Source organism: Phocoena phocoena, chromosome X (assembly GCF_963924675.1).
Source record: "Phocoena phocoena chromosome X, mPhoPho1.1, whole genome shotgun sequence".
NCBI classification, from domain to species: domain Eukaryota; kingdom Metazoa; phylum Chordata; class Mammalia; order Artiodactyla; family Phocoenidae; genus Phocoena; species Phocoena phocoena.
In genome coordinates, this window is record NC_089240.1 from 7,429,048 (window position 1) to 7,446,805 (window position 17,758).

At 44.5% G+C, this 17,758-nt stretch overlaps 1 protein-coding gene across 2 annotated transcripts in view; it reads left to right on the plus strand.

The window, feature by feature from the left end:
• Positions 1–3,253, plus strand: part of CLCN4 (chloride voltage-gated channel 4) — a 74,306-nt gene extending 71,053 nt beyond the window's left edge. Inside the window, exon 12 of one of the 2 annotated variants that reach the window (XM_065901207.1) lies at positions 2,678–3,253. In XM_065901207.1, the coding sequence (XP_065757279.1) occupies positions 2,678–2,768 (91 nt within the window). In that variant the 3' untranslated portion in view covers positions 2,769–3,253. The remainder of the gene's footprint in view (positions 1–2,677) is intronic. The other variant, XM_065901208.1, reaches the window with a different exon arrangement.
• The last annotated feature ends 14,505 nt before the right edge of the window (positions 3,254–17,758 follow it).

Here is a 17,758-nt window from a genome sequence, read left to right on the forward strand (position 1 = left end):
GCAGAATGTACAGAGTTCCCTCTCTGGTCCTCTCTCTGTTGCCCTTACTGTCAAGTCTTGCATTTGTGTGTTATATTGGTTGCCGTTGATGAGCCAGTATTGAGATGTTATTATTAACTACGATCCATTGTTTACATTAGGATTCGCTCTTGGTGTTGTACGTCCTGTGGGTTTGGACAAATGTATAATGACATGTATCCACCATTGTAGTATCATCAGGAATAGTTTCACAGCCCTTAGAGTCCTCTGTGCTCTGCCTGTTCATCCCTCCCCCGCCTTACCTCCTGGCAACCACTGAGCCTCTTACTGTCTCCATTATTTTGCCTTTTCCAGAATGTCTTAGAGTTGGAATCACACAGTGTGTAGCCTTCTCAGATGGCTCCTCCACACTGTCTCCTGGCCTGATGGCTCATTTCTTTTTAGAGCCGAGTAATATTCCATTGTCTGGATGGACCAGTTTGTATATTCACTCACCTACTGAAGGACATCTTGGTTGCTTCCAAGTTTTGCCAATTATGTATGACACATACATCTTCTAAGACTAAGGACATTCTTTTACATAACCACTGAGCCATAATTACACAAAATTAATGGTAACTCAATATGTCACTCAATACCTAGTTCATATCAAATTTCAGTCCAGAGTTCCTTCAAGATTCAGACATCACATTTGGTTGTTTTGTCTCTTTTGTTTTTTATCTAGAACGGCTCCCTGCCTTTTTTGTTTGATATTTATGACATAGATTTTTTTTTTTTTTTTTTAAGAATCCAGACCAGTAGTCCCACATTCTGAATTTGATTGATTGCTTCCTCATGGTTTGATTTGGTTTAAGTAGTTTTGAGTTTCGGGCAGTGTTCCAATGCAGATGATGTCATAACGTCAGCTTTTCTGACTTTGTTGGTGATAAGCTCCATCACTGGGATGAGGTGGGGATGGCCAGAGCCCTCTGTAGTAAAGGGACATTTTTCTCTTTGTACGTAATCTGTGGAGGGATACTTTGAGACCATGTGAATTTTTTGTTTTCCAGCAACCATTTACCTGATGGTTTTGGAATCCATCGATAATTATTGGCTAAACTAATTATTACATTGGGGGTTGCAAAATGTTGATTTTCTAATTCTTTTGTGCTTGCTACATTTTTTCCACATCTTTTTTTTTTTTTTTTGATTATCATGTTAGTCATGGTGCTTTCTTTCAGTTTTTGTCATCTGTATTGTCATTATTCTTTTTGTTTAGCATGCTTTTAAAGGCCCTTTTTGCTATTTTCCTATCACCTGAAGATATTCCTATAGATGGAGGGGCAGAGGTAGTATCTGCTGTCTACCCCGGTGTGACAGATTGGGAAACGAATACAAGAAATCAATCGCTTTTTCAAGGTTAAGGTCCAGTGTGGTCAGGGACAAGGAAGTGAGAATTCTGGCTGACAGTTTCACTAACCAGTGTCCCTTTCACCAGCTGTCACTGACTGGGGTACTGCTCCAGGTACTTGCGGCCCCTCTTCATGTTCACTTCCTATTAGTAAGAGATGAGTTTCATAGTTCGGCTTTAATTAAATAAATGACAGTGTATTACAGTTGTGTTTTCTGATTTTTTTGGTGTATCATCATTTTACCCAGATACAGAGTAGAAACCTGTCATTTCAATAGCCGTACAGTATTCCAGGGTGAGACTGCCGTCCTTTACTTCCCTATTCTCCTCTTCTTGGGGATGATGGAGACATGGTGAGCAGCGTTTTGCAAACTAATTTGGCAATGGAACTTCTTTTCTCTGAAGAACTTGCAAATATCCCCTTCTTTCAAACCTTTCACTTTCCCCAGGGGCCATGATTTGACCCCAGCAGGTGGTTATTTAAGTATTTAATAAAATCGAGAGTGAGGCATGATCCAGGGGCACTGTTTACATTGTCGAGTTTGTCAGTGGTGCTCCATGGAGTTGGGCAGTATACAGTATAGGTGTCTCTATACCAGGGTCCCTGAGAAGTGGCATCATTTTTGTAAGTTGAAAGCCATGGAATTTTGGAAGAGCAGGTAATTTACATATATGGTCAGAGATGAATGTCAAACTTTACCCTTCCAGTAAGATAGATTTAAAATAGAACCGATTGTTATCTTAAAATTTCTTATGCTTAAAATGCCCCACGCTTGGAATTTCTGCGGTGTGGTCACGTTTTGACAATGGCTTTTGTAAGCCCTTTTTAATTGATTATAGTCTTGGAATTTAGGGGAGCATATTAGTCGTCATAGGCCTACTGCTGTAATAAACAAGCCTGCAATCTCAGTGGCCGAACACAATAAAGGTTAATTTTTCTCCCACATCACTCCAGTGTGGGTTGCAGCAGGTGTGGGCTTTGCACCACACAGCCATTCCAGAACCCAGGTCTTTGAATCTGGTGACACCTGATTCAGTCCTCTGTGACCTCAGAGCCCTTCACTGGCTCCTCTGTCTTGGGCTGGCAGATGAGGAGAGAGGAAATGTGCAGGAGACTCGGGAGGGGTATCTCTCACCTCCACCCACACGCCATTGGCCAGAGCTCACTCAGTTAGACCCACCCCTCCGCAAGGGAGGCTGGGAAATGTCTCTCCTTGTGCTTCGGTGGAAAGGGCGCTGGGGATTAGGGACAGGCATGAGTCGGTATTGCGAGGCTGACCTCTTTTCTCTATTTTGTTTCTTCTCCAGGAGACTTCTTGGCATCATCACGAAAAAGGATGTTCTGAGGCATATGGCCCAGATGGCAAACCAGGACCCTGAATCCATCATGTTTAATTAGAAACAAGATGGCAGTTTCTTTGAGAAAAATACAACTGTGTCATTTGAAAAGAAATAAACAAATGATATGTCATCCTAATGAACGGTCATGCACTGGGGGCAGCAGAAACAAAAGCTTTGTTTAAAAGGAAGGGAAGAAGAATGAAACTTAGAAAAAATACATTGGCGAGTAGGCATTTTATAGCTTTAACCCCTTATGAGTTTCAAGCTGTGTTCTGAATTTAGTAACTACTGTGGGAGCACGTGGGTGGGTGTAAATGATATGGTTTGTACAAGGACATGGAACACAATTGCTGAGTCAAGAAACATTTGCCCCTCCTGTTGAAGGCTGGTGTTGGTGAAGCTTTGAGTCTGAAAGGCCAAGGGGTATTGGCGTGTCAGTGTCCTTATTTATTGGTTCCTGAGGTTTGGCTGTTATGTTACTGAATCAGATTAAAGATATTTGCACTTACTTTGTTGGAAAAGAAAAATTAAATGTGAACGTAGTGAAAGCTGCAAGTATGCTAGTGGGTTCACTCGTGACCAGCCGTTGCTGGCTCCTGTATTCAGCCTGTTATTTTGCTTATCCATTGCTTTCTGAACCAACATTGGGTCACCTGCCATGTTGAGTATGAAGAAATCATTTCTCTATGCAAGACCAGCGTCTTGGGACTGCGCGATGAACTGTCGAGCATTTAGTGCTGCACTGTTTCCTGCCACGAAAAGGGATTCGTGCTTATTTTGAGGGTATACATACCCATCATTGATTTGCATCCCCATCGCATTTGCTTCATTTATTTGTTGCTGTTGCCTGGGCATTCTTAAATATTGATCAGTCTAGCGCTTTCCAAGGGCCATGTCCTATATTCTGCCAGCTTGCTGTAGTGGCTGAATTTCCAAATAGCATATACAAGAGTCATAACAGGCTACCCAGTGTTACTACTTATTTTTCCTCTCAGATCCTATTAAATATGGCTGCCGAGAGGGTGAGGCAGACGAGTTCTCTGTGGGAACTCCTCCAAATGGGTTGCAAGAGAAATGCTAAATTGATTCTAAATCTGTTCCATTCTCTTCTCTGTAGAGTGCAAAACATCCAGCTTTAAAGTGTGAGCATGTACTTTCATATTAGCAATCAAAGCACAGAAGGACAGAGTAAAATTCCAGACAGCCAATTTGAGCACTGGGTGTCTTTGAACTGAACGTTATGATACATTTATTCTTTTAGTCAGGACTTCTGTCTTGCCCGTGGGAAGGAAGTTGTGTTTCTTAGGTCCACTGGGTGATCTCTGTAAGACTGATCCCCCTTGCCCTTTCACTTTCGTCTTTGTTCTTCCCTTTTCACCGAGTCATCCTCATCCTTTTCATTCTCATCATTGGATATTGATGTGTCAGGTGTGCATTTGGCTGCAAGTAATAGAAAACCGAACACGCAATGAAGAGCTGCATAAGAAACCTGGAGGTGGGCACTCAGGACTGTCTCCGTAGTATCGTCGACGACTCACAGTCTTTGGTAGTTTTTTCCTACCATCCTTACCCTTTCTTCTTTGGGTCACTGCCTTGTAGTCACAAGATGCTCACTGAACCGCCAGGTCCGGTATCTGCTTTCTAAGCAGAAAGAGAGAGGAAGAGGCAAATGACAAGGCGCAGTGTCCGTGTCGGGAAGGCAGAGCTTTCCCCGAGATGCTCAGCTTTCCTCCACTGGCTAGACTTCTGTCGCGTGGCGCCCCCAGTTGTGTGTGAGTCTGGGAAGGAAAATATTTAGCTACGTAGGCATATTACGCTGAATGAGACTGAGTGAGGAAGGGGAGGGGGGTGTTGTCTGTTGGGAGGGGATGTTGTCTGCCCTGTTGGACGCTGTCATCGTGTCCCTGTCATTGTCCTTCTCTTTCTCACTGACCCCCTCCAAACACTCTCCTGTGACCTTATAGTCCCCCACCCCTCCTCTTGGCTTTGACGTAGAACTCCCAGTCAGATGCCATCGTTTCGTAGCCCTAATAAAAATGTTCATTCTGGATAAAAACCTATCTATAAGAGGGCTACCGTGAAACTTCTAGTGGATACAAGAAAATATACGGATATGTTTAACCTGACTGAAAACTTAAAGGAGTTTAAGTCAGATCACGCTGACAAATTATGGAAAATATGTTTCTGTAATTAATTGGCCTCCTCCCAAATAATATCAGTTAGCCACTTCGGTGTGGAAAGGTCAGTCTATACTAGAGAATGTAATCTTTGGTCCTATAAGAGAATGAAATTTGTTGTCTCACTCACAGCACCTAAGTACTGAGTAACGGATCCTAACATTTTGTTGCTATTGAGGTTTCCACGGAGTGAAGCTGGATTCTCCTGGACTTTCAATCCTAAAATGTCTTAATGTACTTCCCTTCTTAACTCCCATGTAGGCTCTCGAAAGAGTCTTAGTCGTAGCCTGGATTTTTATAATCCAGGACACCCTGTTAGCCGAAACAAGGAGCTTCAGAAGGGAACATGTAACAGTGAACAGACAGCCAAAGGTCAGTAAAACCACAGAATTCCCCCTCCTCCAGCTGAGGCCTGGGAAGGGGAGGGGAGAGTTGACTCTGGGCCGAGGTCACCGATGGGGCTTGTGTCCTCTCCCCACTGCTTAGCATGGAGACGTCCGTGGGGTTCAGAGGGCCAGCATCAGACAGGCAGGTCGAGGCCGGGATCGGGGGCTTGCGGCGCCACTGCCAGAGCCCATTGCCTGCCTTCGCTGGAGCCCTGACCTGTAGCCACCGGCCCGGGCCTCAGACACACTCACGGGGAACGCACTGCTGGGCCTTTTGTGGCACTTGCTCATAGAAGTACGTGGATGGGGATTCTGAAGGTGTTGGCTGTATTCAAATGTAGAACTTCATCTACTTTACCTGGTGATCTGTTGAACGAGATAAGTAGATCTGGAATGTGGACGTGAAACCAACATTTCTTAGAATACTGTTTTTGTTCCATTTTCCAGAACCAAAGGCTGTAGACATTCGCAGAACTTTCTGGATTCTTTCTGAATTGTTTCTTTAATGTAAATAAATATAAGTACATAATGGAAAAGGAGTTCTGTAATGAGGTACATCAACCTACTTCTTGCTCTTTTTCTATCACTAAGGGAATGTGTTATAGAAGGACAGATGGCAAATAAAAAGCATCCCGAATGTGACATGTGGATTTCTTGTGTTTTTCAGCGCATCCCCTGGGAATGCAGATGTGCATGTGGCTTTTACGGAAAAGCAAGTGTGCTAGAAGCAAATCTGTGTTCAGTGTTTGCTGTTCCTTAGAACCAGTGAATCCTAAAGTTCTCTATTTGACATTTCCTGACGACTTGATAAAGGAGAAGACATGTCAATACATATTTTTTGGCCCTAATAAGTCACAGAAACTGAAAAATTTCCAGCAGTTTGTTTCACTTAGGTGAGAATTGGTTCCTTTAAATTATCAACACATGCGAAATCTGTTCAGTATTCATTGTATTTATTATTCAGATGCTGAGCTGGAACAGGTGAGAAACCCAAGGAAGAGAACTATTGAATTTCAAGTAATTATATTATATCTTCATTTTCATTTCACGTGGGCAGTGTTTTATCAGACCCAGCTTCTAACCTTTGAAATATGGTTGACCTGAGCGGGGAGCCTGTCTATCTAAGTTGGGAAACATGAACCAGACTCCATATTCACTGGCGCAGTCCTAACTATTTATTTGCTATCCTAGTTGTGCTGGGAAAAAGATATATTCGCTTTTGGTGTTGGAATGATGACATAGCAATGCGGTTTGTTTTTGTTTTGTTTTTTTTGTGGTACGCGGGCCTCTCACTTCTGTGGCCTCTCACGTTGCGGAGCACAGGCTCCGGACGCGCAGGCTCAGCGGCCATGGCTCACGGGCCCAGCGGCTCCGCGGCATGTGGGATCCTCCCGGACCGGGACACGAACCCGTGTCCTCCGCATCAGCAGGCGGACTCTCAACCACTGCGCCACCAGGGAAGCCCAATGCGGGTTTTTTTTTTAATTTATTGTAACACTCTGTGTAAACGTTGGAACCTTTCTAAATATTACATGTTTGTACTCTGTTTTTTTTAAAGGAACTATTTATTTTATTGGAGGATAATTGATTTATAATGTGTTAGTTTCAGGTGTACAGCAAAGTGATTCAGTAATACATATATTCACTTTTTCAGATTCTTTACCCATATAGGTTATTACAGAATACTGAGTAGAAGAGTTCCCTGTGCTATACAGTAGGTGCTTGTTGGTTATCTATTTTATATATAGTAGTGTGTGTATGTTAATCCCAAACTCCTAATTTATCCCTCCCCCCACCTTTCCCCTTTGGTAACTGTAAGTTTGTTTTCGAAATCTGTGAGTCTGTTTCTGTTTTGTAGATATGTTCGTTTGTATCATTTTTTAAAATTAGATTCCACCTATGCGTGATATCATATATTTGTCTTTGTCTGACTTACTTCACTTAGTATGATCGTTTCTAGGTCTGTCCATGTTGCTGCAAATGGCATTATTTTCTTCTTTTTTATGGCTAATATTCCATTGTATATATGTGCCACATCTTCTTTTTTTTGCCACATCTTCTTTATCCGTTCCTCTGTCAATGGACATTTAGGTTGCTTCCACGCCCTGGCTATTGTAAATAGTGCTTCAGTGAACATTGGGGTGCATGTATATTTTCAAAGCATGGTGTTCTCAGGGTATAGGCCCAGGAGTGGGATTGCTGGATCATATGGTAGCTCTATTTTTCGTTTTTTAAGGAACCTCCATACTGTTCTCCATAGTGGTTGTACCAATTTACATTCCCACTAACAGTGTAGGAGGGTTTGAACTCTATTTTTCTTTTATAAATTTATTTTATTTATCTTTTATCTTTGGCTGCACTGGGTCTTCGTTGCTGCATGCGGGCTTTTCTCGAGTTACGGTGAGCGGGGGCTACTCTTTGTTGCGGTGCGTGGGCTTCTCGTTGCGGTGGCTTCTCTTGTTGCAGAGCACAGGCTCTAGGTGCGTGGGCTTCAGTAGTTGTGGCTCGCGGGCTCTACAGCACAGGCTCAGTAGTTGTGGCACACGAGCTTAGTTGCTCTGCACTCTGCAGCATGTGGGATCTTTCCGGACCAGGGCTCGAACCCATGTCCCCGGCATTGGCAGGTGGATTCTTAAACACTGCGCCACCAGGGAAGTCCCAGAACTCTATTTTTAAAAATGAAACAAGCACAGAGTCCTCAAGAAGCATGTTGTAAATTGGAAGAGAGATCGATTTCCCAGCCTGTTGCTACACCGTGGAACCTCTGAAACCTGATTCTGGTGACTGGGAGGTACTTGTCATGTGAGATTGGGGCTTCTATTTGGCTCACCTTTTTTTTTTTAATTTAATTAATTTATTTTTTTGGCCACGTTGGGTCTTCGTTGCTGCACGCAACGAAGTTGGACTTTCTCTAGTTGCGGCGAGCAGGGGCTACTCTTCATTGCGGTGCGCGGGCTTCTCATTGCAGCGGCTTCTCCCGTTGCAGAGCACGGGCTCTAGGTGCCCAGGCTTCAGGAGTTGTGGCTTGTGGGCTCTGGAGTGCAGGCTCAGTAGTTGTGGGGCACGGGCTTAGTTGCTCCGCGACATGTGGGATCCTCCCGAACCAGGCCTTGAACCCGTGTCCCCTGCATTGGCAGGCGGATTCTTAACCACTGAACCACCAGGGAAGCCCTGGCTCAGCTTTTAAATCCCTTGTTCTTAGCCTGGTGGGTTTGAATTGTGTCCTTCCTCACCAGTTTTGTATTTTGAAATTGTCAACTTTACAGAAAATTTGAAAAAAAAAAAAAAAACAACAGCACAAAGAATGCTCACATATCTTTGACCTAGAAGAGGCGGTGAGGGGAGTCCCCTCCGACAGGGGAGGGAGCCAGCCCCGGGACCCGCAAGAGCAACTGTCCCGTGGGGAAGCAGGCTTGGGGTGAAGCTGGGGGCCACCAGGGGTGAGTGCCTGCAGGCTGTGTGGTGCCTGGGGAAGGAGTGGGGGTTTTGAAGTTGGTTTCCTTTTTCCTGTTCGGGAAGGGGAGACACAAGGAGGCGCTTCGGGTCATGGAGGGCCAGGTACAGATACAGAATTCATAGGAAGGACATGATTTGATTTGCATGGTACACGAACCATTTTGGCTGTTGTATAGCAAGACCAGGAGTCTGGCTGGGAGGCTATTGCAAATAGGTGAGCTCTGATGGAGGCTCGCCCCAGAGAAGTTCTTGAATTCTGGGTGTATTTCCAAGGCAGAACCAATAGATTTGTCATGGGATGGATATGAAATGGTACAGCTAGGTCGCCATTTACTGAGATGGAAGTACTACGTTGGAGATATCTGTTGGACATTCAAGTCCAGAGTTCAGGGGAATTGTTAGGGTTGGCGATGGAGATCAAGCCATAGGCATATCCGTGGTATTAAAGCCATACCTGGAAATTTCTGTGGCCTAGTGGTGTCCGAGGAGCAAAAAGAACCAACATGCTGACAGAATTTCAACATTGAGTTTCTAGGGATTCACACTGACTTAGATGCCTGTAGGACTGCCCTTGAATTCCAGCTCCATTGCCTCTTGGCTGTGTGACATTGTCAAAGGATCGTACCTTTCGGAGCCTGGGTTTCCCCATTACTGTATAGCATGCCAGTGCCCTTGACCAGAGGCATGGCTATGAGAGTTACTCACTGTAAAGCACTTGGCATGGAATAGACCATGCAAATGGTAGATATTATCATCTTCTCACATTATAATGCCCTCCCAGTAGCTTTAACTGGAAGTTACTTTAATTAATTTTGTGTTGTTAAAGGACATATTACACTTTAATTATAAGACTGCTAAAAGTAAACAGAGGTTGAGCTAACCAGTTGCCTTTCTCTCCAACTCTTCCTGCAGTCATTCCCCCCCCCCCAAAACAAAATGAAACCAAGCAAACAAAATAAGCAAAATCTCAGATCTCTTAAGGGATGTCAAAAAACAAACAAACCTCACTGACTCCAAATTCATGGGAAATTCTTAGGAAAGAAACCACTTGGTAGGAAAGTCCATTTCTCTGTGGCTTTATATTGACTTTAAAAGAAATTGTAGTATAGTTGATTTAATAGTTTCAGGCATACAGCAAAGTGATTGTTTTTTATATATATATATACACACACACACACACACACACACACACACACACAGACACGTATACGTAGATATTCTTTTTTATATTGACTTTTGAGCAGAAAAGCATAAATACACATGATGCTAAACTATTGATTAGCTTCATCTTTGGAGCAAGAATTCCTGAAACAAGACTGTGTGTAACTTGCTTGTTTTCAGACAATGTAAAACCCAATACCCACTGCACTTGCAGACAGAGAAAACTCTCTCCGGCATGGTGTTAATGTAGAAATAAGTCTCATTAGTCAAACTCATGAAGACCAGCCTTTCATAGGCCTTGGATGTTTCCCTTCAACATGATGTACGATAGTTAAAAGACAGAGGGGGAGAATGAACTGACAGGATTTGTCCGAAAGGCGAAAACGCATCATGTTTTAACTCTGGGGGCTTAGCTAGAGCTAACCAGAAGGGCCTTGCAAATAAATGTCCGGGTTAGGCAGGCTTCTTCCTGGGCTTTCATGAGTTGAGACAGGACCAGAAACTTCCACGTCCTCCCCCCAGGAGTACGCTGTCTGGCGGAGCCCGGTGTGCCTGTTGTTACAGCGCTTCCCCAGTTTGTTGGTAGTTAATTGGCTAGAAAGAAGCTACCATATGGGAAGGCAGATAGGGAGCATCTATTTCTGGCAGTTCCTCAACACTGCATTTCATTAGAGAAATGGCTTTTTCTTTCCGAATGAGCAATAACCATAGAGCACCTTGCCGGGATTTCCGAACACCTTTGGTCAGGGTTTGGCTCCCAGAACGAAGGGAGCAATTTCTATGTGATTCCAGCATTTATGATGAAACACATATTTCAAAGATTAAGCAGCCGTCCTCAATCCAGACAGATTCTGTGAGAGAAATTGAAAACGCGTAAATTCTCATTCCGCAGGCTGCCTGACAGGTTGAGGCCCGAGGATGCTGCTACAAGAAGGACATCCCTTCCTTCCTCCCGCGAGGCTCCGTGCTCATTTCACGCCCTCACGTTTGCTCTCGGGGCTCCCACCTGTCTCCCGCTGAGGATGCTGACCCAAGCGGAAATTGGAGCTAGCTCCCTTGTGATGAACACTTTTCCTTTTCTGACATTTCTCGAACTTCAGTCGCTCCCCAGAAAGACCAGAGCGTTTCCAGGACTGGCTGTGGGTGGTTGACCTGGTCACTGAGGAACTCTCTCCAGGGAGTTGCCCAGCATCGAGTTTTTTCTCCATGGGGTCGGAGTCTCAAAGAGCAGGTCTGCATGCAGTGGGGATGCGCTTCCCAAAATGTTTCCAAGGTACAGTGTTTCTGCAGGATGCTGCTAGGTGCCCGAGGAAAAGAGTGGATTCTGAGCTTCCCTAAATTGCAAAGTTCCATCTCATGGGACTGGGGTTCCAAAGACCAGTCTTGGGGAGGCACTGCTATGGCGTCAGGAGTGTCTCTTTTTTAGTTTCTTTTCAGAATTTCTATCTGAGCGACCTGGAAGAAGTGAGGCACCGTTAATGAACTTCAAGCTCATCATCTGTGAGGCAGTGACCTTTCCTTATGCTTGATATAACCAGGATGATGTCTAGGGATTAGCCATGCCTGCATCCCCAGAGCTGGTTAGAAATGAGTTCCAAGCCCCGCCCAGGTCTGCTGACTCAGAATCTGCATTTGAACAAGATCCCTGGGGACTTGTGTGCAGAGTCAAGTTTGAGAAGCACCTACCCTAGGTGACGGGTCTGAGCCAGGGGATCTCCTGAGTTTACTTCCAGCTCTAAGATCCAGAGTTCTCCAAGATTCTCTCACTTCCAGAGAAAGAGACAGTGGTGGCTGCAGTGATTGAGTCACTGAAGGAGCCTGTCCAGAGAAACAGGGTGGAGAGAAACTTGCCATGAGGTCTCTCAATCCCATTTTCCAGCCCCCAGACTTCCCCAGTCACCACCGCACTGAGGGTTTCTCAGCATCAGCGCTAGTGGCGTTGGGGGCTCCGTCCTTCTTTGTGTGGGGCTGGCCCGTGCACGGGAGGATGCTTGGCTGCATCCCTGGCCTCTACCCACTAGATGTCAGTGGCAGCCATCCCGCTGGTTGTGACAACCCCAGATGTCTCCGGATATTGCCAGGTTGTGTATGTGTGAGGGGCAAATCCCTCCTTTCCTGCGCTCGAATTGTACATCAGCGAGCACTGAGATTTACGAAGCGTGGACAAAGGGACCATACTTTTTTGGTGAGTTTTTCATTGAGGTGGTGGGGGGAGTGCTTCGTGTTAGGCAAGGACAGGGTGGGGAATCCAAGGCCTGGGGACAGGCATTGGTGTGTTGGGTGGCTGGGGAAGAGTGTCCCCCCCACCTTTAAGCAGAAAGCACCAGTTTAAGGGGAGGGGGGACATTTGCCTTTTTAAAAATTTCATTGAAGTATAGTTGATTTACAAGGTTGGGTTAGTTTCAGTACAGCAAAGTGATTCGGTCATATATATGCATATCTTCATTCTTTTTCAGATTCTTTCCTCTACAGGTTATCGCAGAATATTGAGTTCCCTGTGCTACACAGTAGGTCCTTGTTGGTTCCTGAGAACCTAATGTGGTCCACCAGGCAAGGCTGTAGTCACCTTACCGTGGCACACAGCTCACACCAAGTGGCGATTTTGAAGCAGGTGACTTGATGTTCAGCCGGCTGTGTCATCTGCCCTGTCCTCCTTCCCCAGATGTCTCCCACTTCTGGTCCACACATGCGACCATGGGTAGAAAATGGCTCTTAGCTTCTGACATTTCATTACAGAGATGCCGGCTGCTTTCTTGAGTCGACTTTGAACATTTTTGCGTCTTGATTGCAAGTTTAGAGCAGTGGTCGGCAAACTACAGCCCACGGGCCAGATCCAGCCTGCCACCTGTCTCTGTAAATAAAGTTTTATTGGCCCGCAGCCATGCCTGTTCATTTCCGCATTGTATGTGGCTGCTTTCGAGCCACAAAGGCAGAGTTCAGTGGTCGCAGCAGAGACTGCATAGCCTGAAAAGCTTCAAAGATTTACTCTTTGGCCTGTTACAGAAAAAGTTGGCCGACTCCTGGCTTAGGGTTAATTAGGGTCACCGAACCTCTGGAGAGCCACCAAGAGTAATTTAACTTTCTTTCTTGCACTGGGTGGAAAGCATGAAGAGATGCTTTCAAAACAGAAGCAAGGAGAGGCTTGTGTATTGGTGGAGTAAGATGAATGTGTTAAAATGCTTTTCTCTCCTCCAAGTTTCTCCAAGAGTTTAACTTGTGCCAGAGATATCTGTCCTGACTTAGATATTAGCAGATATATTGGTGACCTCAGGTAAAAGTTAAATGTTTTCTGCCAGGGAAACTAAGATTTGACTGGCGCTTTGTCATTTATGAAGGTTGAAAACATTGTTTTTTAATTTTTTTAATTTCATTTTATTGAAGCAGAGTTGATTTACAATGTTGCGTTAATTTCTGCTCTATAGCACAGTGACTCAGTTATGCATATATACACATTCTTGTTCATATTCTTTTCCATTATGGTTTATCACAGGATATTGAATGTGGTTCCCCGTGCTCTACAGTAGGACCTTGTTGTTGATCCATGCTCTATATAATAGCTTACATCTGCTAACCCCGAGCTCCCAATCCATCCCTCCGCGACCCCCCCGCCCTTGGCAACCCCAAGTCTGTTCTCTATGTCTGTGAGTCTGTTTCTGTTTCATAGGTAAGTTCATTTGTATGGTTTTTGGGGTTTTTTGGGGGTACGTTTCTGTGTTTTTTATTTTAGATTCCACATATAAGTGATATCATAGGTATTTATCTTTCTCCTTCTGCCTTGCTTCCCTTAGTATGATAATCTCTAGGTCCATCCATGTTGCGGCAAATGACATTATTTCATTCGTTTTTATGGCTGGATAGTATTCCATTGTATATATGCCCCACATCTTCCTTATCCATTCATCTGTCGATTGACATTTAGGTTGTTTCCATGTCCTGGCTATTGTAAATAGTGCTGCTATTAACATAGGAGTGCATGTATCCTTTCAAATTAGAGTTTTGTCTGGATATATACCCAGGAGTGGCATTGCTGGATCATATGGCAACTCTATTTTTAATATTTTTAGGAACCTCCATAGTGGCTGCACCAATTTACATTCCCACCAACAGTGTAGGAGGGTTCCCTTTTCTCTGCACCCTCTCCAGCATTTACTGTTTGTAGACTTTTTTTTTTTTTTTTTTTTGGCTGCGTTGGGTCTTCATTGCTGTGCGTGGGCTTTCTCTAGTTGCGGTGCGTTGGATTCTCATTGTGGTGGCTTCTCTTGTTGTGGAGCACGGGCTCTAGGTGCACGGGCTTCAGTAGTTGTGGCTCGCGGGCTCTAGAGCGCAGGCTCAGTAGTTGTGGCACACGGGCTTAGTTGCTCCGCGGCATGTGGGATCTTCCCGGACCAGGGCTCGAACCCGTGTCCCCTGCATTGGCAGGTGGATTCTTAACCACTGTGCCACTAGGGAAATCCCTGTTTGTAGACTTTTTGATGATATGGCCATTCTGACCTGTGTGAGGTGGTACCTCCTTGTAGTTTTTGTTTGTTTTTTTTTTAAAGATAAATGTTCCTGGTTTTTTTCAAAGATTTTTTTTTGATGTGGACCATTTTTTAAAGTCTTTATTGAATTTGTTAGAATATTGCTTCTGTTTTATGCTTTTTTTTTTTAATGTTTTTGGTTTTTTGGCCCCGAGGCACGTGAGATCTTAGTTCCCCAACCAAGGATCAAACCCCCTGCACTGGAAGGCGAAGTCTTAACCGCTGGACTGCCAGGGAAGTCCCACCTCATTGTAGTTTTGATTTGCATTTTTCTAATAATTGGCGGTGTTGAGCATCTTTCATGTGCCTATTGGCCATCTGTGTGTCTATGAAGGGGTTTTAATATTTGTGTTTATTCCCCTTAGTGGTCCTGTGGGGTAAAAATTATTATACCCATAGTTTAGAAGACAAAGCTGAGGCTCAGAGTGGTGAAAACACAGGGGAATTACCCCAAGATTCTGATTCAGTCCATCTTGGGTGGGGCTTGGCATTAACTTGGTAAAAGGCTGCTGGGGGATTCTGGAGTGTGGTTGAGATTGAAAAGCCCTACCCAAGTTGGCACAGCTCATTGGTGGTCTGACCAGAGCTCAAACTTGGCTCTTCTTGGTGACTTGAAGTCCAGGAACTTTTTCTTCAGCGTGACAACTCACCATCGCTTATATTAGTCTCTGAGTTGAACTGGTTGTTCTAATGCAGTTGTCCTCAAAGTGTGGTCCCTGGACCCAGCAGCATCAAGATCCTCCAGCAGTTTGTTAGAAATGCAAATTTTCTGCCCGAGGCTGGACCTAGAGAATTGGAAAGTCCGGGGACAGAGCCCAGCCATCTGAGTTTTAATAGCTGATTCAGATGCAGGTCAGGTTTGAGAACCACAGGTCTAAAGTGATGGGAGACTAGTGATGGAGGTAAGATGCTAAAACCAGAACACACACGTACACACAGACATATACACACACACACACCTGGAACAGGCACTGCCTCTGGGAAATTAGCCTGGGTGTAGTGGGGCAGAATGAGCGTGAGAAGGGATGGAAAAAGTAAGAATCCATGGGCGTTTGGGGAAGTATGAAAATACCAGGGCAGTGAAAAGAAAAAAAGATCTTATTGTCCCGGGATGAGCCTCTGCTAACTTAATGTTACGTGGGCGGCCCTGAAGGTCTTAGCAAGAATTCCTGCATTCCTTTGTTGTGCCGGCAAGTCTTTTGTTTTGTTTCCTCTTTGTTTTTTAAAGTTTTGGGGGTCTTCTGAATCAAGCACTTGGTAGAGATGAACATTGTTGCGTGATTACACGAGCCCCCTTCTACTTGGAGCCGGAGTCACATTCTTTGCTTCGATTTCAGCCCAGGTTCTCCTTTTTAATTGCATTTCGTATTCAGCTGTGCAGCCATCTCCTTCCCAGAGAGGGCGGCCCCCTAATCACTACAGTGCTTTTGCTCCTGCAGCTGGGACTTCAAAGGCCCCAGAAGTCATATTGTAACGCGAGCTCAACAATAGGCATCGTTAGTCGAGGCTTGTCCAGGGGAAGGGACACCTCAGTGTGGCACAGAGGGGTGGAAGAATCCAGCCTCACCCTCAGTCCCTTTCAGAGCTTCCCCCTCCAAAGCATCGCCTTCCCAATCTGAAAATTGCACCAAGACATACATAATTCGGGGCTGTGTACTGGTCGCCCAGAGCGAGGGGACAGACATTCATGCCCCGGCAAAGAATGTTTGTTTCAACCGAACGTTCACAGCACCAGCTGCCAACGGGAGAAGAAAAGCAGAGAGGGGGACTCGCACAGACTGACATGGGAAAGTATAAACAGTGATTACAGACTCCGAGAAAGGGCTGTTGTTGGGTGAAATCACATCATCTGATTTGGGTTTTGTTTCTGCAATTACTGGACCTAGAGAGTGGAGCTGCAAAGCACATGCTGTTTCCAAGATGGGTGGGGCCATGTGAGCTCATGACTTTGACATTCAAGTTGGACTCTTAAGAGTTAACAAGAGAGGGCCACGCTTTCTGTAGTAGCTTAATTTTAAGTTCCAAAGCACAGTCTCTAGAAGCAGATGTGATCACTTGCGGTTTTGTTTGATTTTTCAGCCCAGAACTAAGATACATAGAGTATTGATTCTGAAGGTGGGAATTCTGAAGGTGAAAAATTGAGATTGGCCTTCTTGGTCAAATCTGTGAGTTTCTCAAGGTTAAGGAGTGATGTCTGCAAGATCTTTCTTCAGTGTCAGTTCTAGTTCTTGTATATAGATGATAACCATTACATATTTTTGAAGAATAGATAAGTGCTGAAAACCCATTTTTTAGTTGTGACCTTTTAGAATAAATCAAGAAAATAATCCTGGCAGAGTTTTCTGAAGACACAGAGCGTCTCCTCAGAAGAGACCCATCTGTCATTGTGTAAAGTGTCACAAAAAACACTCCGTGTCAAAAGAAAATGGTAATTGGCTTGGTGTTTCACGGCCTGAGAAGGGCTGCTGGGTTGAGAGATCCTGAGCTTGCAAAGAATGAATCTGAAAGTGGAGTCTGAAGATTCTGTGCCCTGGTGTATCTTTGATCCAGCTGAACCTACAAAGAAGCGTGACAAGTTCTAAATGCTGCAGAGACCAACGGCTCAGGAAATCCATGCCCATGGCTTTACTGAACATGTCACATCAAAGGGAAAAATGCCCTACTGACTGGAAAGTTCTTTTGGTGTTCAGTGTTGAGAGAGAATAGAAATGAGATTAAATTTCAGTATTTCTGGATTTGGTTAATAGATTCTCTCTCTTTTAAATGTAAGAACTTGAAGTGATTTTGTAGAAAAAGTCTCCAAAAGGCGCATCTCATAGCCATGTCTGAAGGGGAATAAAAATATAGCTGTAGATAGAAGGAGCATTGTAATCTTCAGCAAAGTGATTCCAAAAGTGGTTTTCAGCCTTGACATTCCACATGGCTGAAATTCACCAGCACAGATGCTCCCACAGGGAGACTCTGAGTTTGTGGGCAAACCCGAGGACAGTGTTTGCACCCTGACTCTTTTCTTGGGGATTCAGAGAGGCTGAGGCAAAATGTTGGGGAATGATATTGGAGGAATAAGTATACTAATTTATATTTTTTAAGAAGAAGAGATACTGTGCATACGTGAGTACGTCATATTATTAACAAACTGCTCGTACCCTACTTCACAGCCGCTGATGCAGAGCTGTGTTGGTGGATGTCTGCTTTTCCTTCCTGTATCTGGAAGAGTCCATTCCTACTTAAGGCTCACCAGTAAGACAAAAGTCAGTGTCTGAAAGTTTCAGTTCTCATCTGTAAAAGATGTTAATTCATCTGTCCATATAAACTGGTTGAGGACAGTACCTGACACATGAAAGCTCA